The sequence below is a fragment of the Puma concolor genome, unplaced genomic scaffold (genome assembly GCF_028749965.1).
Source record: "Puma concolor isolate L17-30 unplaced genomic scaffold, mPumCon1.1.hap2 unalloc_scaffold_24, whole genome shotgun sequence".
In the NCBI taxonomy this organism is placed as follows: domain Eukaryota; kingdom Metazoa; phylum Chordata; class Mammalia; order Carnivora; family Felidae; genus Puma; species Puma concolor.
Genome location: NW_028240230.1, coordinates 556,222 through 575,548, shown reverse-complemented (window position 1 = coordinate 575,548; position 19,327 = coordinate 556,222). Strand labels below are relative to the sequence as shown.

The 19,327-nt window shown below is 36.9% G+C and overlaps 1 protein-coding gene across 3 annotated transcripts in view; it reads right to left on the bottom strand.

Annotated features, from left to right (window-relative positions):
* Positions 1-19,012, bottom strand: part of LOC147571516 (EF-hand calcium-binding domain-containing protein 13-like) — a 34,687-nt gene extending 15,675 nt beyond the window's left edge. For all 3 annotated transcript variants that reach the window (XR_015247333.1, XR_015247334.1, XM_086696301.1), the window contains exons 1-4: positions 18,928-19,012; positions 16,217-16,360; positions 7,659-7,734; positions 2,251-2,394 (exon numbers count right to left, since the gene is read on the bottom strand). Coding sequence is in view for 1 of the 3 variants with exons in the window: in XM_086696301.1 (XP_086552427.1) it covers positions 2,251-2,394; positions 7,659-7,692 (178 nt within the window). In the remaining 2 variants the exon portion in view is untranslated. The remainder of the gene's footprint in view (positions 1-2,250; positions 2,395-7,658; positions 7,735-16,216; positions 16,361-18,927) is intronic.
* Positions 19,013-19,327: the final 315 nt, after the last annotated feature.

The following is a 19,327-nucleotide window of genomic DNA, read 5'->3' as shown; positions in this document are numbered from 1 at the left end:
TTCACTAGGAGGGGAAGAATGCTCCAGGAAAAGAAAAGACTATATGTAAAGGCTATGGCAGGAGGAAGCCTGGTATATCACTGAAACTCTAAGAAGGCACAGTAAGCAAAGCAGAATGTGGTCTGAGATGAAGCTGGAGATCTAAGGTAAAGGCCAGACATTGCAAGTCCTTGTACGTGACCTTAAAGGGCTCTTCATCCCAAGAAGTATTATTAGAGTTTATGCAAGGAGGTAACATGATCAGATGTGTGGGGTTTTTTTATTTTTTTTATTATGTTTATTTATTTTTGAGAGGGGAGGAGGGGCAGAGAGAGAGAGGGAGACAGAATCCGAAGCAGGCTCCAGGCTCCGAACTGTCAACACAGAGCCCAACATGGGGCTTGAAACCACAAGCCTGAGATCATAACTTGAGCCAAAGTCGGACACTTAACTGACTGAGCCACCCAGGCACCCCACAGATGTGTGTTTTGAAAAGATCATTCTGTCCATAGTGTTAAGGGGGATAAGACTGGGTGTGGGTGGGGGCACCTGGGTGGCTCAGTCGGTTGAGCGTCTGACTTCGGCTCAGGTCATGATCTCACAGCTCGTGAGTTCGAGCCCCCCGTTGGGCTCTGTGCTGACAGCTCAGAGCCTGGAGCCTGCTTCGGATTCTCCCTCTCTCTCTGCCCCTAACCCACTCGCATTCTGTCTCTGTCCCTCTCAAAAATAAATAAACATTAAAAAAAAAAAAAGACTGGATATGGGTGGACTTGTTAGGATGAACAGTGATGGTCCTAAGGAAAAATTATGGTAACTAGGACTAAGGTAATGGTGGAAAATAGAGAGATTTAAGAGATATCTAGAAGTTTAAAATAATAGTAATTCACAACGGTTGCATGAGGAGAACAGAGAAAACAGAGTTGCCAAGGATAATTCCCAGGTTTCTGCTTCCTATTTCTTGAGACTATTCTAGTGCCAATAGGTTCTATTTAATTCCTACAACAATCTATGATATCAGCATAATTTTTCAGTTTAGCTCCCCAAGTACAAAGCCTGGAAATCCAGACCAGAATTCCATAAGCCAAAAAAAAAAAAAAAAAAAAAAAGCCACAGTGGTTTCATATGTAATTTCTGTTGCTTCTGGTAGAGCATGCCCTAAAGGCTATTTAATAAAATGACTTGAGATTAAGCTTTAAAATCCCTATTTTATGGGCATCTTTATGCTCCAGAACATCCCTCCACTTATGTCTATCAACCCAGAACTCACCATAAATGACTACCTACTAAAATTCATGCAGCCTGGTTCTATCTTCACAGTACATCCCAGCCACCAAAGACCCCCTAAAAGCCACCACTGACAAATGACAAAAACCTGTGGAAGCCCATGGAAAAGGATGCCATGTCTGATAATGTTCCTGCCATATTTACACAAACTGTTCCCTCAGTCTAAAATGTCTTTCATTACCACCTTCATTACCACCTTCAACCAACTAACCCCTATTGATCCTTCAAGATTTAGCTCAGACATCACATCCTCTGATGATCTTTCCCTGGTGTTTCCAGTATACATTTGCAGCCTAACTACATTCTATAACAGTATTTGCTATACAACATTATCATTTTCATTTTATTTGACTCTTTCCACACTAGAATGGGAACTCCTTTGGAAAAAGAAATGTGTTCTATTCATCTCTGTATCACCTTGCATAGTTCCAAGCACAGTAGATATTAAATGACTATCTGACTCATTAAATACATGGATAATCAATGAATCAATCGTTTATCAATCCATTATTATCAGACACCCCCTGGTGACATATAAACATATAATACAAAACATCTGCTAAATATCTCCATAATGTTTTTTTAAAAATCTACATTTTGCAAAGAGTAACTGAATAGCATGAGAAGATTGTGTAATCAAAGCTATCTAATAAAGTTAAAAATTCAAGAAATTTAGGTCTCCTAATTTGTGAAGCCAATGCCCTTGACATTAAAGAAACCATCTCTCCACAAACAAGAAATGGAAAAGAGAGGAACGTTTGAAAAGAAAATAAATACATTTTTTTCTTACATTTTTATCAAACATACCAAAATCTAATAATTTTAGAAATTTCTCATTTAATTTTTCTAGACTATCTCTTACCACAGACACCAGTAAGCAATGTTGATAGGTGGCAAGAGGTAAGAATCAAGAAGGAGAGATGAAGGATGAATCAGAACACTGATATCCAAGAAAGATATATTTACATAGTAATTCAAATAACTCACTGTCTATACTAGCATGTTTTATCACTTCCTGAAAAGTTTCAGGAATTACAGGAATATCCATGCTATCCAAAACAGCAGCCAGTTCATCAGTCGCAACTCGACCACTTTTTATCCTACAGAAAATCTTCAAGGCATTCTGGAATGCTGCAAAAATATAATAAACAAAGAAGTTATTTTATCATGAGAATCAACAGCTTTTCTTGGAGGGGCTGATTTTGTGTCAATAGCCTACCAGGGTACAATACCTTTCCATAGGCATAGGGTTTTCTAAAAATGTACCTGCAAGTAGGCATTTGCCCAATTCTGACCACATTCCTAATATAAAATGTAATTTTTGCTATTATCACTACTGATATAATATTAGCAAAGATAGGTGCTATTTATTGAATGCTATTTATATGCCAAACATTGTGCTAAAAGCTCTGGATTATCTCATTATACTATATTCACCGCTTAGTTAAGCCTTGTAACTAAAATAATTTCATATCTATCAGTGGTATAATCTATAATAGCAAGGCAGCTTAATCTAAAATTTGAGGGCATCATTAATTGTTTTAAAATGTAATTTAGAAAAAATAGTGTAAAAGAAAGAACAGAACAGATGCAAAATTTCTCTTCAGATTTTTTTATATTACAAAGAGTTTAGCAATGGTTTAACCACTATTTAAAGGTCTTCTATTTCTCCATAGAAACTTCATTTTCTTATGCTAACAGTCCTTAACATCAAAAATGAATTGGAAAGATTTGCAACAATATGGATAGAACAAGAGTGTATTGTGTAAGTGAAATAAGTCAGTTAGAAGAAGACAAATAGGTTTTCACTCATATATGGAATTTAAAAAACACAACAGATGAACATAGGGGAAGGAAAGGAAAAATAAGATAAAAACAATAAGAGACTCTTAAATACAGAGAACAAACTGAGGGTTGCTGGAGGGGAGGTGGGTAGGGGGATGGGCTAAATGGGGGAGGGGTATTAAGGAGGGCACTTGTTGGGATGAGCACTGGGTATTCTATGTAAGTGATGAATCAGTGGGTTCTACTCCTGAAACCAATACTACACTGTATGTTAACTAATTTGACTTTAAATAAATAATTTTTTTTTATTTTTTATTTTTTTATTTTTTTTTTTTCAACGTTTATTTATTTTTGGGACAGAGGGAGACAGAGCATGAACGGGGGAGGGGCAGAGAGAGAGGGAGACACAGAATCGGAAACAGGCTCCAGGCTCTGAGCCATCAGCCCAGAGCCTGACGCGGGGCTCCAACTCACGGACCGCGAGATCGTGACCTGGCTGAAGTCGGACGCTTAACCGACTGCGCCACCCAGGCGCCCCTAAATAAATGATTTTTTTAAAATGAATTGGAAAGAACACAGCTAAATGAAAATATTCATATTAATGAGAGAATTTTCCCTAAACAGATGTCCTCCTTAAAATCTAAACAGATTGATACCTGCGTCCTAATGCTAAATTTAAGTGATCCTCAGACTACCGCACCCCTTAATTTGATAAGGAAACACAATTCCCATAATCCACTTCAGAGAGCAAATCACTTTTTGTCAGACTACATTTTCTCGGAATTCAGGATATAACGAGCCTACTGATCCACAAGTTCTTAGATTTGCACAGTCATGGAGGAAGAACTGGGCATTATTCACTCATCCAACCAACCAGTTGTTATTGACCAGGCGAGCAAAAGTAGCAGAGGAAGGACCTCTGAGAATCCTCTCCTCCATAAAAGCTGTGAGAACATGGACGCAAACTGTCAGAATCAACTTTTTTCAAAACTCTGGCTATAAATCAAAGGCTTAGAGTCATCCAAAGAGTGTTTTCTTTCAGAAAAACGGCTGAACCTCAGTAATCGTGAGCTTTGTGGCATTTTAGCTTGCCATTATTCCCATCTTACCATCCCAGCTTCCCAGGAGCCTTGAAAACTAAGAGCCTACCCTCATGATGAAAAACAGCAGCCTGACAGCCAATGGAGAAGAATGAGTTTGGAACTTCTTCAAAGCCCCATTCTCTAAGAACTCTCATTATTAGACCTGCCTTGTGGCTCCCTGGAAGACCCTACTTGCCAAGCTGCCTTATTTGACGGGACTCAAAGCTTGCCCAAGGCAAAGAGCCTTTTCCCTGGAAGTACTCCTCAAACACAATCAGAGGCAATTAGTTAACATTATAACTGTCTGAAGTGGTGGGTAATAGTTGGAGCAAGCACTGGATGTTACATGTAAATGATGAAGCACTAAATTCCACTCCTGAAACCAGTATTATACTATATACTAACTAATTAGTTTAAGTAAAAACTTGAGACAAATGAACCAAAACCAGTCAGATTCAGGAGCCTGGCTCTTAAATGCTATTGCTGCTCTTCCAATGACATACTAATATTTTTTAAGATTAAAAAAAAAGTTTTTTTTTTGGAGAGAGAGAAAGAACAGGGGAGAGGGGCAGAGGGAGGGAGGGACGGAGGGAGGGAGGGAGGGAGGGAGGGAGGGAGGGAGGGAGGGAGGGAGAGAGAGAGAGAGAGAGAGAGAGAGAGAATCCCAAGCAGGCTCCATGCTCAATGTGGAGCTTGACTTGGGGCTTGATCCCACAACCCTGGGATTGTGACCTGAGCCAAAATCAAGAGTTAGATACTCCACTGACTAAGCCACCCAGGGGCCCCGACACAATGATTTTTAAAAATCAAATAAACCCACAACTGTACAAAGAAGAAAGATAAAAGCAACACAAATTTCCCATCCAGGGCATGCAAAAAATGATGGATTTTGATTCATATCCTACTTGGATACCTTTCTATGTCTCTTTACGTTCATCAACGATTGTGAACATTTCACTCAATTAAGACAGTACATATAGTATACTGCCTTTTCACTAAAAATATGCCATGGACCTATTTACAAGTCAATAAATGTAGATTCATGCCATTAAAAAAAAAAAAAAAAACAATTGGGGCAAATAATAGGCTAGCAAACAAGCTTAAAAGGAAAATCTGGGAAATGAGATGTCTTTGAAAAGTTCCAACATATTCCTGAGCATCTAGATGGCTGCACACATAAACAGGTCTGTACCCAGGAAAACCAGAGTAGGTTCTGAACTCTCAGGTCTGGCTTACGTTGAGGATATACACACGCAGAAAATGAAGGCTAAGGAAGAGTTGAAAACTATCTGTTTGAGTGTTGAAGGCATGCCCCAATGCACACATAGGGTCCCTCTGGTTCTCCTCTACCTAATAATTGGCAACTAATTTTGCCTTAAAAGGCACTTAAGGACACAAGCATACATGTATAAACTATAATGTGAAAATAAATATGTATGAAATATAAGAAAAGATATTCATTGTGAAAGTGTCTATACTAGGAAGATAATTAGAATCAATAAAGGATTAAATAAATTATAGTATATCTACATTTTTCAGACACCATGCAGCTATTAAAAAATAAAAGGATCGAGCACTTCGGTGGCTCAGTTGGTTAAGCACCCGACCCCTTATTTTGGCTCAGGTCATGACCTCATGGATGCTAAGATCAAGCCCCACATCAGGCTCTGCACTGACAGCATGGAGCCTGCTTGGGATTCTGTCTCCCTTACTTTCTGCCCTTCCCTCACTTGCTCTGTATCTCTCTCTCTCAAAATAAATAAAAATAAACTTAAAAACAATTTTTTTTTAAGTAAAAGGCTGACCTACACTTACTGGCACGGGGAAAATTTTCCAAGACATATTACTCAGTTAAAAAAAAAAAAAATCATGCTAGACAACAAAGTACATAGCATGATCCCTTTCTCTTAAAGTATAAGATGATCATATTTTCCCCTTTTATTTTCTTAGGGTCTCTTGATTTCTACCTGTATGCTTGATCTTTTCACTTGCCTCTATAAGACCCAGGTACTCTAGTTCTCTTCTGCCTAGTAACTGATAACTCATTTTCTCTTACAAAATATGTAATATGTAAATATTTATATACATTCATAAGTGCATATAATAAAAGATGCTAAAGTCAACATTAACTTTAAGATAGGAAGGATTAAAGAGGGTATTTTACATTTATATACTATTATATTGCTTGGATATTTTACTAAAAATAGTGTATTTGAGAATTAGGCATACTGTTTTAAGAGGAAGAAAAGAAATTTGGCACTTCTTGGTTGGTCTCAGAACACTGGACCATAAATAAAAAATAGGTCAAAATAGAAAACCAGAACTTCAAAAACAAAGGAATACATGATAGCTCAACTGGGGCTCGACAAGCAGGCCGTACTTAGGTACCCAAACACACTTACAAATCTATAGTCAAGAAAAAGCTATAAGCTGAAAACCAAGTAGACAAAGAGGAAACCCAGTGCTATAGGAGTTCATCAAAATGCCAAGTAGGAAGAAATTCAAAGAGGGAAAGCAAGCCAAGCATCACATCTATATTGCTAATTGATGCATACGGTAATGTATTAAATAACATTCACTACATTAATGAATAAACATTAAAGAGTTTTCTTGCCTCTTGCTTCTTATCCAGGTATATGAAGATTATCACATTCATATATCCTTGATTCCAAGAAAGTACAGGCTGGTTGACAGAAATATATAACCCCAAGGACAGATTATAGGAATTTGATCTTGCCTAATGGCAAAACCAAGGAACTGGTTTCTGTTTTGATTTGTTCTAACACAAAGAACTGTTAAAATTAGGTCACAAACCCTAGAGATTTCAGAATATTGGAAGCACTGTTTCTATCAGTAACAGGAATATTTCTTCCAATCACTTTCTTTGCTATTTACAGGAGTGTAAACTAAACGTTGTTAGGAGATCCATCAGTGTCTGAAACTTTTAGGGAGAAATACAAGCAGATTCCAAAGAGAGCAAAGAAAGTACTATTCACATTGGAGAAGAAAGCAGATATGAGATTTCAAAGGGAAAAAAGAAAAAAACCACATGAACAAAGAAAGGCCTGGAAACAAGAATGAAATTGGCATGTATAGACATTTGTGTCTCTAACTGGAGCACGGGGTTCTTGCCTGGAAAAGATTCTACCAAGAGGAAAGTGGCAAGAAAAATTATAAGGGGGTGAGGAGGTCAAGCATAAGGGTTTGGACCACATTCATTTCATCACAGGAAAAAGCATCTACATTTTTGGGCAGGAGAATGATATGACAAAAATCGTGTGTTAAGAAAATCTAGCCGTTGCATGCAGGAAAAAGTGGAGATTATGGATAGAAAATTAGGATACTGTGGACAGGTTTTTAGTGCCTTTTATGAAATAACTCGTGTCGAATTTTTCTCAACCTAGGCTACAGGGGAAAACACTATGTGAGAGATCTGAAAAAAACATAAATCCATATAACCATCCCACCCTAAAATCAGTGACAATCAAAATCATTCTTTTCTGCAATTTTGAAGAATCGTTTTTTTACCTGGATCCTGGGAGACCAAATAACAAAACATCATTCACAGTCTTAAGGAAATCTGAAAAATCCAGCATTCCATTAACTATAATAATGGTTCAGAAACAGAAGGAAAAAACCTGCATTAGCAAACTCATTAAGAATATAAGATAAAAATGCAAACTAAAAATGTGAGTAGAATTAACTGATAGTCTAGAGGAGCACTAACATTAAATATAGACTGTAAAAAGAAAACCTATCATAAAACATAATTACACATTTTAATTATGTAGTAAATAGTGCCCAGCAATAATCAAAATGATATAGACTAGAATTTAAGATACTGCAATATTCTTTACTCAAAGCTCTAATTTTTATACTTGTCATTAGATGCAAAAAAGTCATGCAACTTGTCAATTTTACATATATAATGGTTTTACCTGAAAAGAATAGGACTGATTTCATTGTGTTCTAGCTAAGACCCTCTATACCAGTGGTTTTAGGGGAGATTACAGATCCAGATGAGACTCTAATGAAAGCTTTGCCTCAAATCATTCCATCTCCTTCTCTCCTCTCCTCCTTTCCTCTCTCTCTCTCTCTCTCTCATTACACACACACACACACACACACACACACACAAAATGCATTGAACAAATGCACAAAATATTGCACAATATTAAAGTCTTCACCCAAAAAATCCTCTCATTTATCGTGCAAAAAGTAATGCCTATTTATTAAAAGAAAGAAAGAAATCTAAATTGTACAAATGAAAATTTCAGTAAGAAATTATTGCTTGGTTTGAATGAGAAGTTGAAATTATGGAGCTTTTTTTTCTGCATGATAATGCACAGGTCATCTCTGATGAGCAACTAGAGCTGAAAATCCAGATTTACAAAGTGTGACAAAACACAGAATCAGGATTCTTCTGTCTCATTTTCTAGACAAGCATAGATCTGCGTCAAGGAACATCTGAATTTTTCAAGATTCTTCAAGTTAAATAACTCTAACGTCATTTTCCTCTTCATATAGTAAATGAGGCCAATTTGGAAAGGGTTTATCTGTGTTTGGAAGAAACTTATTATAAATTTACATTTTAAATTAATGTAATCTGAACAAAGTAACTTATAAAAGAACATTTCAGTGCTTCTGGTGGTCTGCAGGCTTCTACTGTCAGAGAAATTGACAAGGCTTAGTTGTTCTCATTGCTAAACCACAGAAACACTTTCTGGATTGGAAAATTTGTCAAGTTGTCTACCTCGAAATTTCTTTTTCAGTGTCATAACTTGAGAGTGGTTTCTCCTTTCCTTCAAAGAAACAATGAAACATCTGTGCAAATTTCAATCAATTATTTTGATTTGTTTTCTGACTTCTATGTGACTTAGGTTTAAACAAAAACCTTATAGATAAAACATCAAGAGCACAATCCATACAAGAAATAGTTGTAGACTAGACTTCTTCAGAAGTATGAACTTAAGTTGAAAGATATTCTTCAAAAATTGGGGTGCCTGGGTGGCTCAGCTGGTTAAATTCCGACTCTTGATTTGGGCTCAGGTCATGATCTCACAGTTGGTGAGTTCAAGCCCCGCATAGGGCTCTGTGCTGACAGGGCAGAGCCTGCTTGGGATTCTCTCTTTCCTCTCTGTTCCTCCCTTGCCTGTGCTCTCTCTCACATATCCAGTAAAGGACTCGTATTCAGAATATATACATTCAAAACGCAATAGTAGGAACACAAACACATTTTCAATGGGCATAAGATATACAGGTAGCAAAAAAGCACATGAAGATATATTCAAAATCATTTGATCATTCAGGAAATGCAAATTAAAACCACAATGAGAAAACACCATACATCTATTAGAATGACAATTTTTAAAGGCTCACCAATTCCAGGATTGACAAGGATGAGGAGCATCTGAAACTGTCATAAATTGTTCATAACAATGTAAAATAATTCAGCTGCTTTGCAAGCACAGTTTAGCAGTTTCTAAAAAATTCAAATATACCTACCATATGACCCAGTTATCCTACCATCAGGTATTTACCCAAGATAAATGAAAGTATATGACTACACAAAGACACATAAATGAATGTTTACACCAGCTTTATTTGTAATAGCCAAAAACCAGAAACAATCCAAACATCATCAATTAAGGAATGGATGAACAAATCATGGTACATCCATAAGAGAGAACGCTGCTTAGCAATAAAAAGAAATAAACCTGATATGTACCAAAGCATAGATGAATCTCAGTATAATTACGCTGAGTGAAAGAAATCAAACTAAAAAAAAATGAGTACTTACTGCATGATATCATTTATATAAAGTTCTAGAAAATACAAACAATCTGTAGTGACAGAAGCAGGTTAGTGTTTGCTTGGGAAGTAGTGAGGGGGGGTTGTGGAAAGAGAATGGGGGCTTACCAAGGGGTATAATGGGATTGAGTTTTCACAAGTATATACATATGTAGAAATTTTCAAATTGTAGACTTTAAATATGTCAAGTATATACCTCAATAAAACTATAAAATACGCAGATAATTTAAAATCCATTGAAATAGCCAATTCCAAAAACAGTACGGAGGTTTTGTCTAAAAATTAAAAACAGAACTATCATATCATCCAGCAAGCTCACTTTTGGATAGATACCCAAAGGAAATAAAAGCACTATCTCAAAGAGCTATGTGCACTTCAAACATTGCAGCATTATGCCCAATAGCCAAGAAATGGAAACAGCCTAAATGCTCACCAACAGATGAATAAAGAAAATGTAACCTCTATGTATATGACATATTCTGGAGGGTGGAGGGAATGGGCAGATGTTTGTCAAAGGATACAAACTTTAGGTATAAGATGAACAAGTTCTGGGAATCTGATGTACAGCATGGTGACTATAGTTAATAATACTATATTGTATCTTTGAAATTTGCTGAGAGAGTATATCCTAAGAGAGTAGTGTTCTCATCACACACAAAAAAGGTAACTATGTGAGGTGATGGAGATGTTATTTACTTGATAGCTGGTAATCATTTCACAATGTATATGTATATCAAATCATTACGTTGTACACTTTAAATATATGCAATTTGTATTTGTCAATTATATCTCATTAAAGCTGGACAAGATAACATGACTTGACATAAACCATGTTCCTATAGGTATATGCATATCCTATGACCCAGCTTCTTCATTTCTAGAAATCTATCCTATAAAAATATTTACACAAATGTGCAAGAATTGATGAACAAGGATGCTCTTTATAGCATTATTTGTAATAGCAAAAATTTTAGAGGTAACTTCACCACTAATCAATATGAGACCAATTAAAAGGTATATAACAAATATCCAGGAAGACTACCTACCAAATTATTAACAGTGTGTACTATGAAGAATTGTAGTGAAAGATTGAGGTGAAGAGATAATTTCCATTTTGTAATTTGTAAACTTCTTTAAGCTAAAAATACTAACTTAAAACAAAAAAAACCTTTATATTCAGTTATTAAACTTTTTCTTGTATTTGCAATTTTTACCAAGATATTCAATATAGGTCTACACTTTTTTCAATGTAAAAATTAAGGAATACAAATTTAAACTAACATATGTTATCTAAAATTGTTTGTATGGACACTAATAATGAAGCAGCAGAAAGAGAAATTAAGAAAACAATCCCATGTACAATGGCACCAAAAAGAATAAAATACCAAGAATAAACTTAAGCAAGGAGGTGAAAGATCTGTACTCAGAAAACTATAAAGCATTGATGAAAGAATGTGAAGATAACACAAACAAATGGAAAGACATTCCGGGCTCACGAATTAGAAGAATATTGTTAAAATATCCATACTACCCAAAGCAATCTACAAATGTAATGCAATCCCTATCAAAATACCAACAGCATTTCACAGAACTAGAACTAACAATCCTAAAATCTGTATGGAAACAGAAATGACTCCAAATAGCCAAAACAACCTTCAAAAATAAAAAGAAAGCTGGAGGTATCATAATTCCAGATTTCGAGTTATATTACAAAGCAGTAGTAATCAAAACAGTGTGGTACTGGCACAAAAATAGACACATAGGTCAATGGAACAGAATAGAAAACACAGAAGTAAACATACAGTTAAATGGCCAATTAATCTTCAACAAAGGAGACAAGAATATGCATTTGGAAAAGAGAGTCCCTTCAACAAACGGTGTTGGGAAAACTGGACAGCAACATGCAACAGAATGAAACTGGACCACTTTCTTACACTATACACAAAAGTTCAAAATGGATTAAGAATTTAAATGTTAGACCTAAAACCATAAAAATCCTAACAGAGAGCAGAGGCAGTAATTTCTCTGACATCAGCTATAGCAACATCTTTTTAGATACATCTCCTGAGGCAAGGGAAACAAAAGTAAAAATAAACTACTGGGATTACCACAGAATAAAAAGCTTTGGTACAGCAAAGGAAACAAGCAATAAAACTAAACAATAACCTACTGAATGGGGTAAGATGTTTGCAAATGACATACCCAATAAAGGGTTAGTATCCAAAATATATAAAGAACTTATATAATTCAACACCAGAAAAACAAATAATCCATTTTAAATGGGCAGAAGACAGGAACAGACATTTCTTCAAAGAAGACCTACATATGGCCAACAGACACATGAAAAGGTGTTCAACATCACTCATCATCAGGGAAATGCAAATCAAAACCACAATGAGATATCACCTCACACCTATCAAAATGGCTAAATTTAAAAACACAAGGAAAAACAAGTGTTGGCAATGATGTAGAAAAAAAAAAGGAACCCTTGTGCATTGTTGGTGGGAATGCAAACTGGTGTAGCCACTGTGGAATACAGTATGGAGATTCCTCAAAAAATTAAAACTACCATATGATCCAGTAATTGTACCTCTGGGAATTTACCCAAAGAATAAACATTAATTCATAGGTATATAGGCATCCCTAGGTTTATTGCAGCATTATTTAAAATAGCCAAATTATGGGAGCAGTCCAAATGTCCATCGACAGATGAATGAAGATGTGATACACACACACACACACACACACACACACACACAGAGGAATATTATTCAGCCATAAAAAGAATTAGATCTTGCCATTTGCAAAAACATGGATGGAGCTAGGGAGTATAATGCTGAGTGAAATAAGCCAGTCAGAGAAACACAAATACCATATGATTTTACTCACATGTAGAATTTATGAAACAAAACAAATGAACAAAGTGGTGGGGGGCGGGGGTGGGGAACAGGACAAACCAACAAACATACTCTTAACTATAGAGAACAAACTGGGGGTTACCAGAGGGAAAGTGGATGAGGGGATGGATGAAATAGGTGAAGGGGATGAAAAGGATACTTATCTTGATGAGCACTGCGTAATATAGGGAATTGCTGAATCACTATATTGTACACCTGAAACTAATACAACACTGTATGCTAACTAACTAGAATTAAAATAAAATAAAAACAAATAAAATAAAATAAAATAGGTTGTATGGCTTTGGAGTAGACTTTTATCTTTCTGTCCCTCAGTTTCCCCAACTGTAAATCCAGGTAACTGGAAGAAACTACATCTGAAGTCTTGAAATCTAAAGTTCTAAAGATTTATAATAACAGTATTACTTAAAAGCCTTAAAATGTTCACATCCTTTGACCTAGCAATTTCAATTTTAGTGACCTATCTTTTGTCTGATGAGATAAAGAGAAAAAACCCTGCTTATAACAGCAAAAATATTAGAAATAACATATTTATTTAGATTATTTGTTATATAGCTTATTTTTCAAAACAATTTGTTTTTGTGCTTTGACCTGTTCCACAGAATAATTCACAGCTGCCAAAAGCCAAGCTCTCCAACCAGCCTGATGGCAGGGCCCGGGTGATGGATGGATCGGGACTGCATGGTGGCCCACCGACAGTGAAGCTTCTTGTACCCCTGCTTTTATGTAATTTGGCCTTAGCATTGGTCAGGGCAGCCCCCCTACCAATGAAAGTATACTGGGGATTTGTCGGTTGGGGAATTGCCCATGACAGGCCCCCTGGGAAAAGGACCACGGGGGAAAGAAAGAAGATTCCGCAGGGAAATTATGCGGGCCTACATCCAGCCCTTGCCACCCCCTGTAAAGACTCCTCTACCTAAAGGAAGGATAGCCCCATATATTTCCCAGCCAGGGAGGGGGACAAATGGATTTGAAATCCCCACCCTGGCAACAAAGGAATGTATCTATGGATACAAATTACTCCAACCCCTAGGCCCACTTGGCCCCCAGGAGGCATTCCAGATGATAACTGGACCTGGTGGGTTACGGTACAGAAGGGTTCATTAGTTCCTAGGTATACATTGTCTCCCTGGGAGCGCAGAAGGCGTGGGTTCCCAGGGCCCTCTTGGCTCCCTCCCGGCACCCCAGACCAAAGCGAATAACTTTTGTTCCTTATACGCAAATGGTTCAAAGAAACAATTAAGAAGTCATGTCCCTGTAAATGTTCCACTTGAGGTGTTGAGAGATAGATGACCTTTCATGAAAATAGCAAAGCAAACGCTTTATAGACTATAAATAAACGTAGATACATAATGAAAATAATATGAAGAAATTAATCAATTTCTTGTAACGTTACAAGAAAATAACCATGTTGTCCCTTAATGGGTGATTACACAAAGGAACATTTTTAGAAATAGGTAAAGCCAAGAAACATAGATGACGCACGCTACAAGGAAATTGCTAACAAATATAATGCCACGTTTGCCGCAATAAAGCGGCCAGTCTAACACACTGTTGTTGTCCGTGTCCATTTGTTATTTTCGCCGACGCCGTGCATCCTTCGGGAACCCCTGGACCTGCTGGGGCTGGACCCCGGCGCACAGCCATTTAAAAAGGCAGTGTTGGGGTGCCTGGGTGGCTCAGTCGGTTAAGCGTCCAACCTCGGCTCAGGTCATGATCTCCCGGTTTGTGAGTTCGAGCCCCACGCCGGGCTCTGTGCTGACAGCTCAGAGCCTGGAGCCTGCTTCTGCTTCTGTGTCTCCCACTCTCTCTGCCCCTCCCCCACTCATGCTCTGTCTCTCTCTCTCTCTCTCAAAAATGAATAAATGTTAAAAAAAAAAATTAAATATTTAAAAAGGCAGTGTGGATCTATATTTGTTTACATGGAAGGTTGCCTAACATATAAAGTTAATAGAAAAAGGTAACAAAATTGTATGCATGTGAGTCAACATATATATTTTCCAATTATGTGTTTATGCGTATGTATATACCACAGTTACACACACACACGCACACACATGCTTAGAAAAATCCTAGAAAAATATATGTAAAAATACCAAAGTTCAGCTCTGGGTAGTGGGATTACACATAAGTTTTATTTTCTCCTTTCTATTCTCCTATGCTTTCAGAGAATAAAGTTATTTCCACTTTGAATAATTATTTTAATAATAAATCCCCAAAAAATTATATGTCAAGAGAATTAACATATGGGTAAATAAACATGTCAGAAAAAATAGAGTTGCTTTTTAGTCTTTCTAAAAGTTAGATTTATATTTATTATTTTATTTTTATACCCTCTGAAAGTTGTGTACAGTAGGCACTCAAAAAATGTTGGGGTGACTCGGATAGATAGACGAATGACACCATTGCAACTTGTCAATTCCTGTTAGGTTGCTAAGTAACATTCTATTGGTGGTCCATTTGACTCCTAGTATTCTCCATCTACAAATTTTTTATAATAACCAATCCACATCTTTTATTTGAGTAGCTTGATGCTTTTAACCTCAGAGTATTACTGTGCCATTGTGTGTATTAAGTTTATTTTATTTCTGACCAATCCTTCAACTTACCTATACCATTTTTATTCTAAACTTATCTCTCCTCCTTAATAAGCTTGGAATGATCTGTAAATGTAATCAGTTCTCTATTATTTACCTCTTTGATTAAAGTATTGGACACTGACAACAAAAGAACAATTACTTTTCCAGATGTTTTAAAATAAAATTATTAGGATTTTGATTTGCATTTTTTTGACTACTGAGGATGGAAAATATTTTTATATGATTATTGGCTACATATATTTTCTTGTATGTGATATTCTTATCCGTGAGTCTTACTCACTTTTCCATTCCATTGTTTGTTACTAATTTCTATGAGTTCTTTACACATTCTGAAAACTAATCCTTTGTCACTTCTGTGAATTGCAAATATTTCCAAGTTCATAACTTGTCTTTTTACTTTAAAGTGTCTTTTGATAAATAAAAGTTCTTAATTTTAACATAGTTAAATATATTAATCTGGTCTTTTATACTCAAACACTTTGCCTTAAGAAATCTTCCCTATCGTATGCAAGTAGCAAAAATTAAAAGTCTAAAAATATCAGATGTTGATGAAAGTATGTCATAATCAAATCTGGTAATCAATCAATCCAATTATACTGGAGGCCCAATTTTTTAATATTATCGTAAAGGTGCAAAAAACGTTTTTAGGACATATTATAAAGCTTAGCTTTCCTATGATTTGTAATTAATCTGACCAACATATAACTTACATCCATGTTTGCAAACCTTAAACTAATAATGAAAACACAAAACTTACCATCAATAGCAACAGTCTTTAGTGCCTTTTGCATTTCCGAAGCACTTATAAAAATCTTCAAGGTGTGATGGATCGTTGGCAGATCATTCACATAAATTTTACCACTTTGAATTTTGCTAAAACTTTTACAGGCCTTCTGAAGTGCTAAATACACACGACAAAACGGTTAATTAATTCAAACGAATAATTATCGTCATCCCCGCTACACTCTCTCCCAATGAAAAAACAATGATCAGTAAAGGAAGAAAGAGGAGCAAGTCTTTGTGTTCTAATTCTTTGCTTTAAAATCAATCTCAAGGGGCGCCTGGGTGGCGCAGTCGGTTAAGCGTCCGACTTCAGCCAGGTCACGATCTCGCGGTCCGGGAGTTCGAGCCCCGCGTCAGGCTCTGGGCTGATGGCTCGGAGCCTGGAGCCTGTTTCCGATTCTGTGTCTCCCTCTCTCTCTGCCCCTCCCCCATTCATGCTCTGTCTCTCTCTGTCCCAAAAATAAATAAACGTTGAGAAAAAAAATTTTTTAAATCAATCTCATGATTTATTTAGGTATGTCTAGAGTAAATGACCTCCAAGTCTACAGGTTTCCTAAACAACTCTCAGAAACTGAGAAAAGTCATGCAAAGCTCACATAGCAAAGGCAGTCACAATTTTCCCTGGGAATGTTTAAATCCTTCTTCCATGCTCCCATTATCACTCGGTACATATCTCAGACAAAGCCATTGGTATTGTGATTGCTTGCATGTCAATATCCCTCACTCAACTATCAGGCTCTAGGGGGCAAGGTTTTTCATTCTTCAAGTGCCAGTGTCTACTTCAGAACAGATCCTCAAAAAATGTCTGTTGAATTAAACTGAATTTAGTTCAGTGGGTACTACCCTTAGTTTTCAGAAAAAGAGGTGCTAGATGACAGTGCTAAATACCAGAGAAAGACTAACATATTGGTAACAATGTTTTTGTTTTTGTTTTTAATGTTTATCTATTCTTGAGAGAGAGAGAAAAACAGAGTGCAAGCTGGGGAGGGGCAGAGAGAGAGCTGGAGACAGAGAATCTGAAGCAGGCTCCAGGCTCTGAGCTGTCAGTACAACCTATGTGAGGCTCGAACCCATGAACTGCAAAATCATGACCTGGGCCGAAGTTGGACGCTTAGCCGACTGAGCCACCCAGGCGCCCCACGATGGCTTTAATAACAGGAGTTTTAGTAGAGTATTAGGGGTGGAAACCAGGTTTCAGTGAAATGGGAAGTAAATAAATAATTAAGGAAACCAACTCTTTCAAGAAGCTTCTTTGGGGGCGCCTGGGTGGCGCAGTCGGTTAAGCGTCCGACTTCAGCCAGGTCACGATCTCGCGGTCCGTGAGTTTGAGCCCGGCGTCGGGCTCTGGGCTGATGGCTCAGAGCCTGGAGCCTGTTTCCGATTCTGTGTCTCCCTCTCTCTCTGCCCCTCCCCCGTTCATGCTCTGTCTCTCTCTGTCCCAAAAATAAATAAACGTTGAAAAAAAAAAAATTAAAAAAAAAAAAAAGAAGCTTCTTTGAAAAACATACAGTATAATACTGACACAGTCCCTGAGGAAGCAGAAGAAAATTCAATGGAAGAAAATTAAGAGTGAAGGGATTAGTGACATGAAAGGGAATCTTCTCCAATGAGAAAATAGGGAAGGCTATGGATGTTGTTTACAATCCTAACAGTTCTCCTCGTGAGGAAAACTTTTTTTCCTTTTTTTCTGTATCTATATGAGATGATGGATATTAATTAAACTTACTGTGGTAATCATCTGACAATATATGTAAGTCAAGTCATTATGCTATACACCTTAAACTTACACAGTGCTACATCTTAATTATATCCCAATAAAACTGGAGGATAAAAGATGTCTGGGGCACGTGGGTGAGTCAGTTGATTAAGCATCCGACTGCAGCTCAGGTGATAATCTCGTGGTTCGTGAGTTCAAGCCCCACATTGGGCTGTGTGCTGACAGCTCAGAGCCTGGGGCCTGCTTACGATTCTGTGTCTCCCTCACTCTCTGCCCCTCCCCTGCTCACGTTCTGTCTGTCTCTCTCTCTCTCTCTCTCAAACATAAATAAACCTTAAAAATTTAAAGAAAAAGAAAAGATGCCTAACATAGGGGCACCTGGCTGGCTCAGTTAGTAGAACACGCAACTTCTGATCTCAGGGTTGTGAGTTTAAGGCCCAGGTTGAGCACAGAGATTACTTATGAAAAAAAATAAATAAATAAAAAGATGCCTAATATGATGATCAGAAAGGAAAAATGTGCTAAATGACTCCATAAATATAAAGAAGAGGCCCAAGATACGGGAGAGTTCAGTGTCAAGAAGCGAAGGGGGAAAAAAAAGAAGCGAAGGGTACTATGTACCAAGAACTAAATCCTAGTAAAATCAGTGACTCTAGTGCTTACTAATATATTCGTTGGATGTAATAGTCAGACTTTTTTCCCGAAATATTTTAACTAAAATAAGCACATATGTTACATTTTGCCTATCAATATGACAGAAGATATTTCTAAAAAAAGATATTTATGAATACTTATTTTACCTAGTTTGCTCATGCTTACTCACAGACTACAGCATTTGTCACATCATGTAATATTAGTTGATACCATATGCCATTAGGAGTAAAGAAAGCGACACTAATCACGGAAACAATTTCTAAAATGTACACAATCAGGGAATTTATTCACGAAGTTCTAGAATCCATTATTACCGCTTAATTCTTGTGAGTGTCAGTGTCCTTGAGGTACTTCATTACATGATGTCTTGCAGAGGCTAGAAAGCATTTCCCTTTCCCTGTCAAAGAAACAGCCACATTAGAAAGCAGCACAAAAACGAAACAAAACAAAACACCACACACACAAAGTATTTATGCCATTTTTCCATTAAAATACTAGCAAGCCTATCAACAGTTTGAGATTCTCCAGTCTCTTACTCCATAAAAACCTTTATTGAAAGACCATCCAAGTGACAGTGAATTATATACTCTTCATCCCAGAATTCCCACCTTGCTTCTTTTAGACATCTCTCTATGGAGCAGAATTTACCCTGGTCAGTAAGTAGTGCCCATGATTCACTATCCTTTGGCTGTCGTCCAATTTTTGCTACTCTTA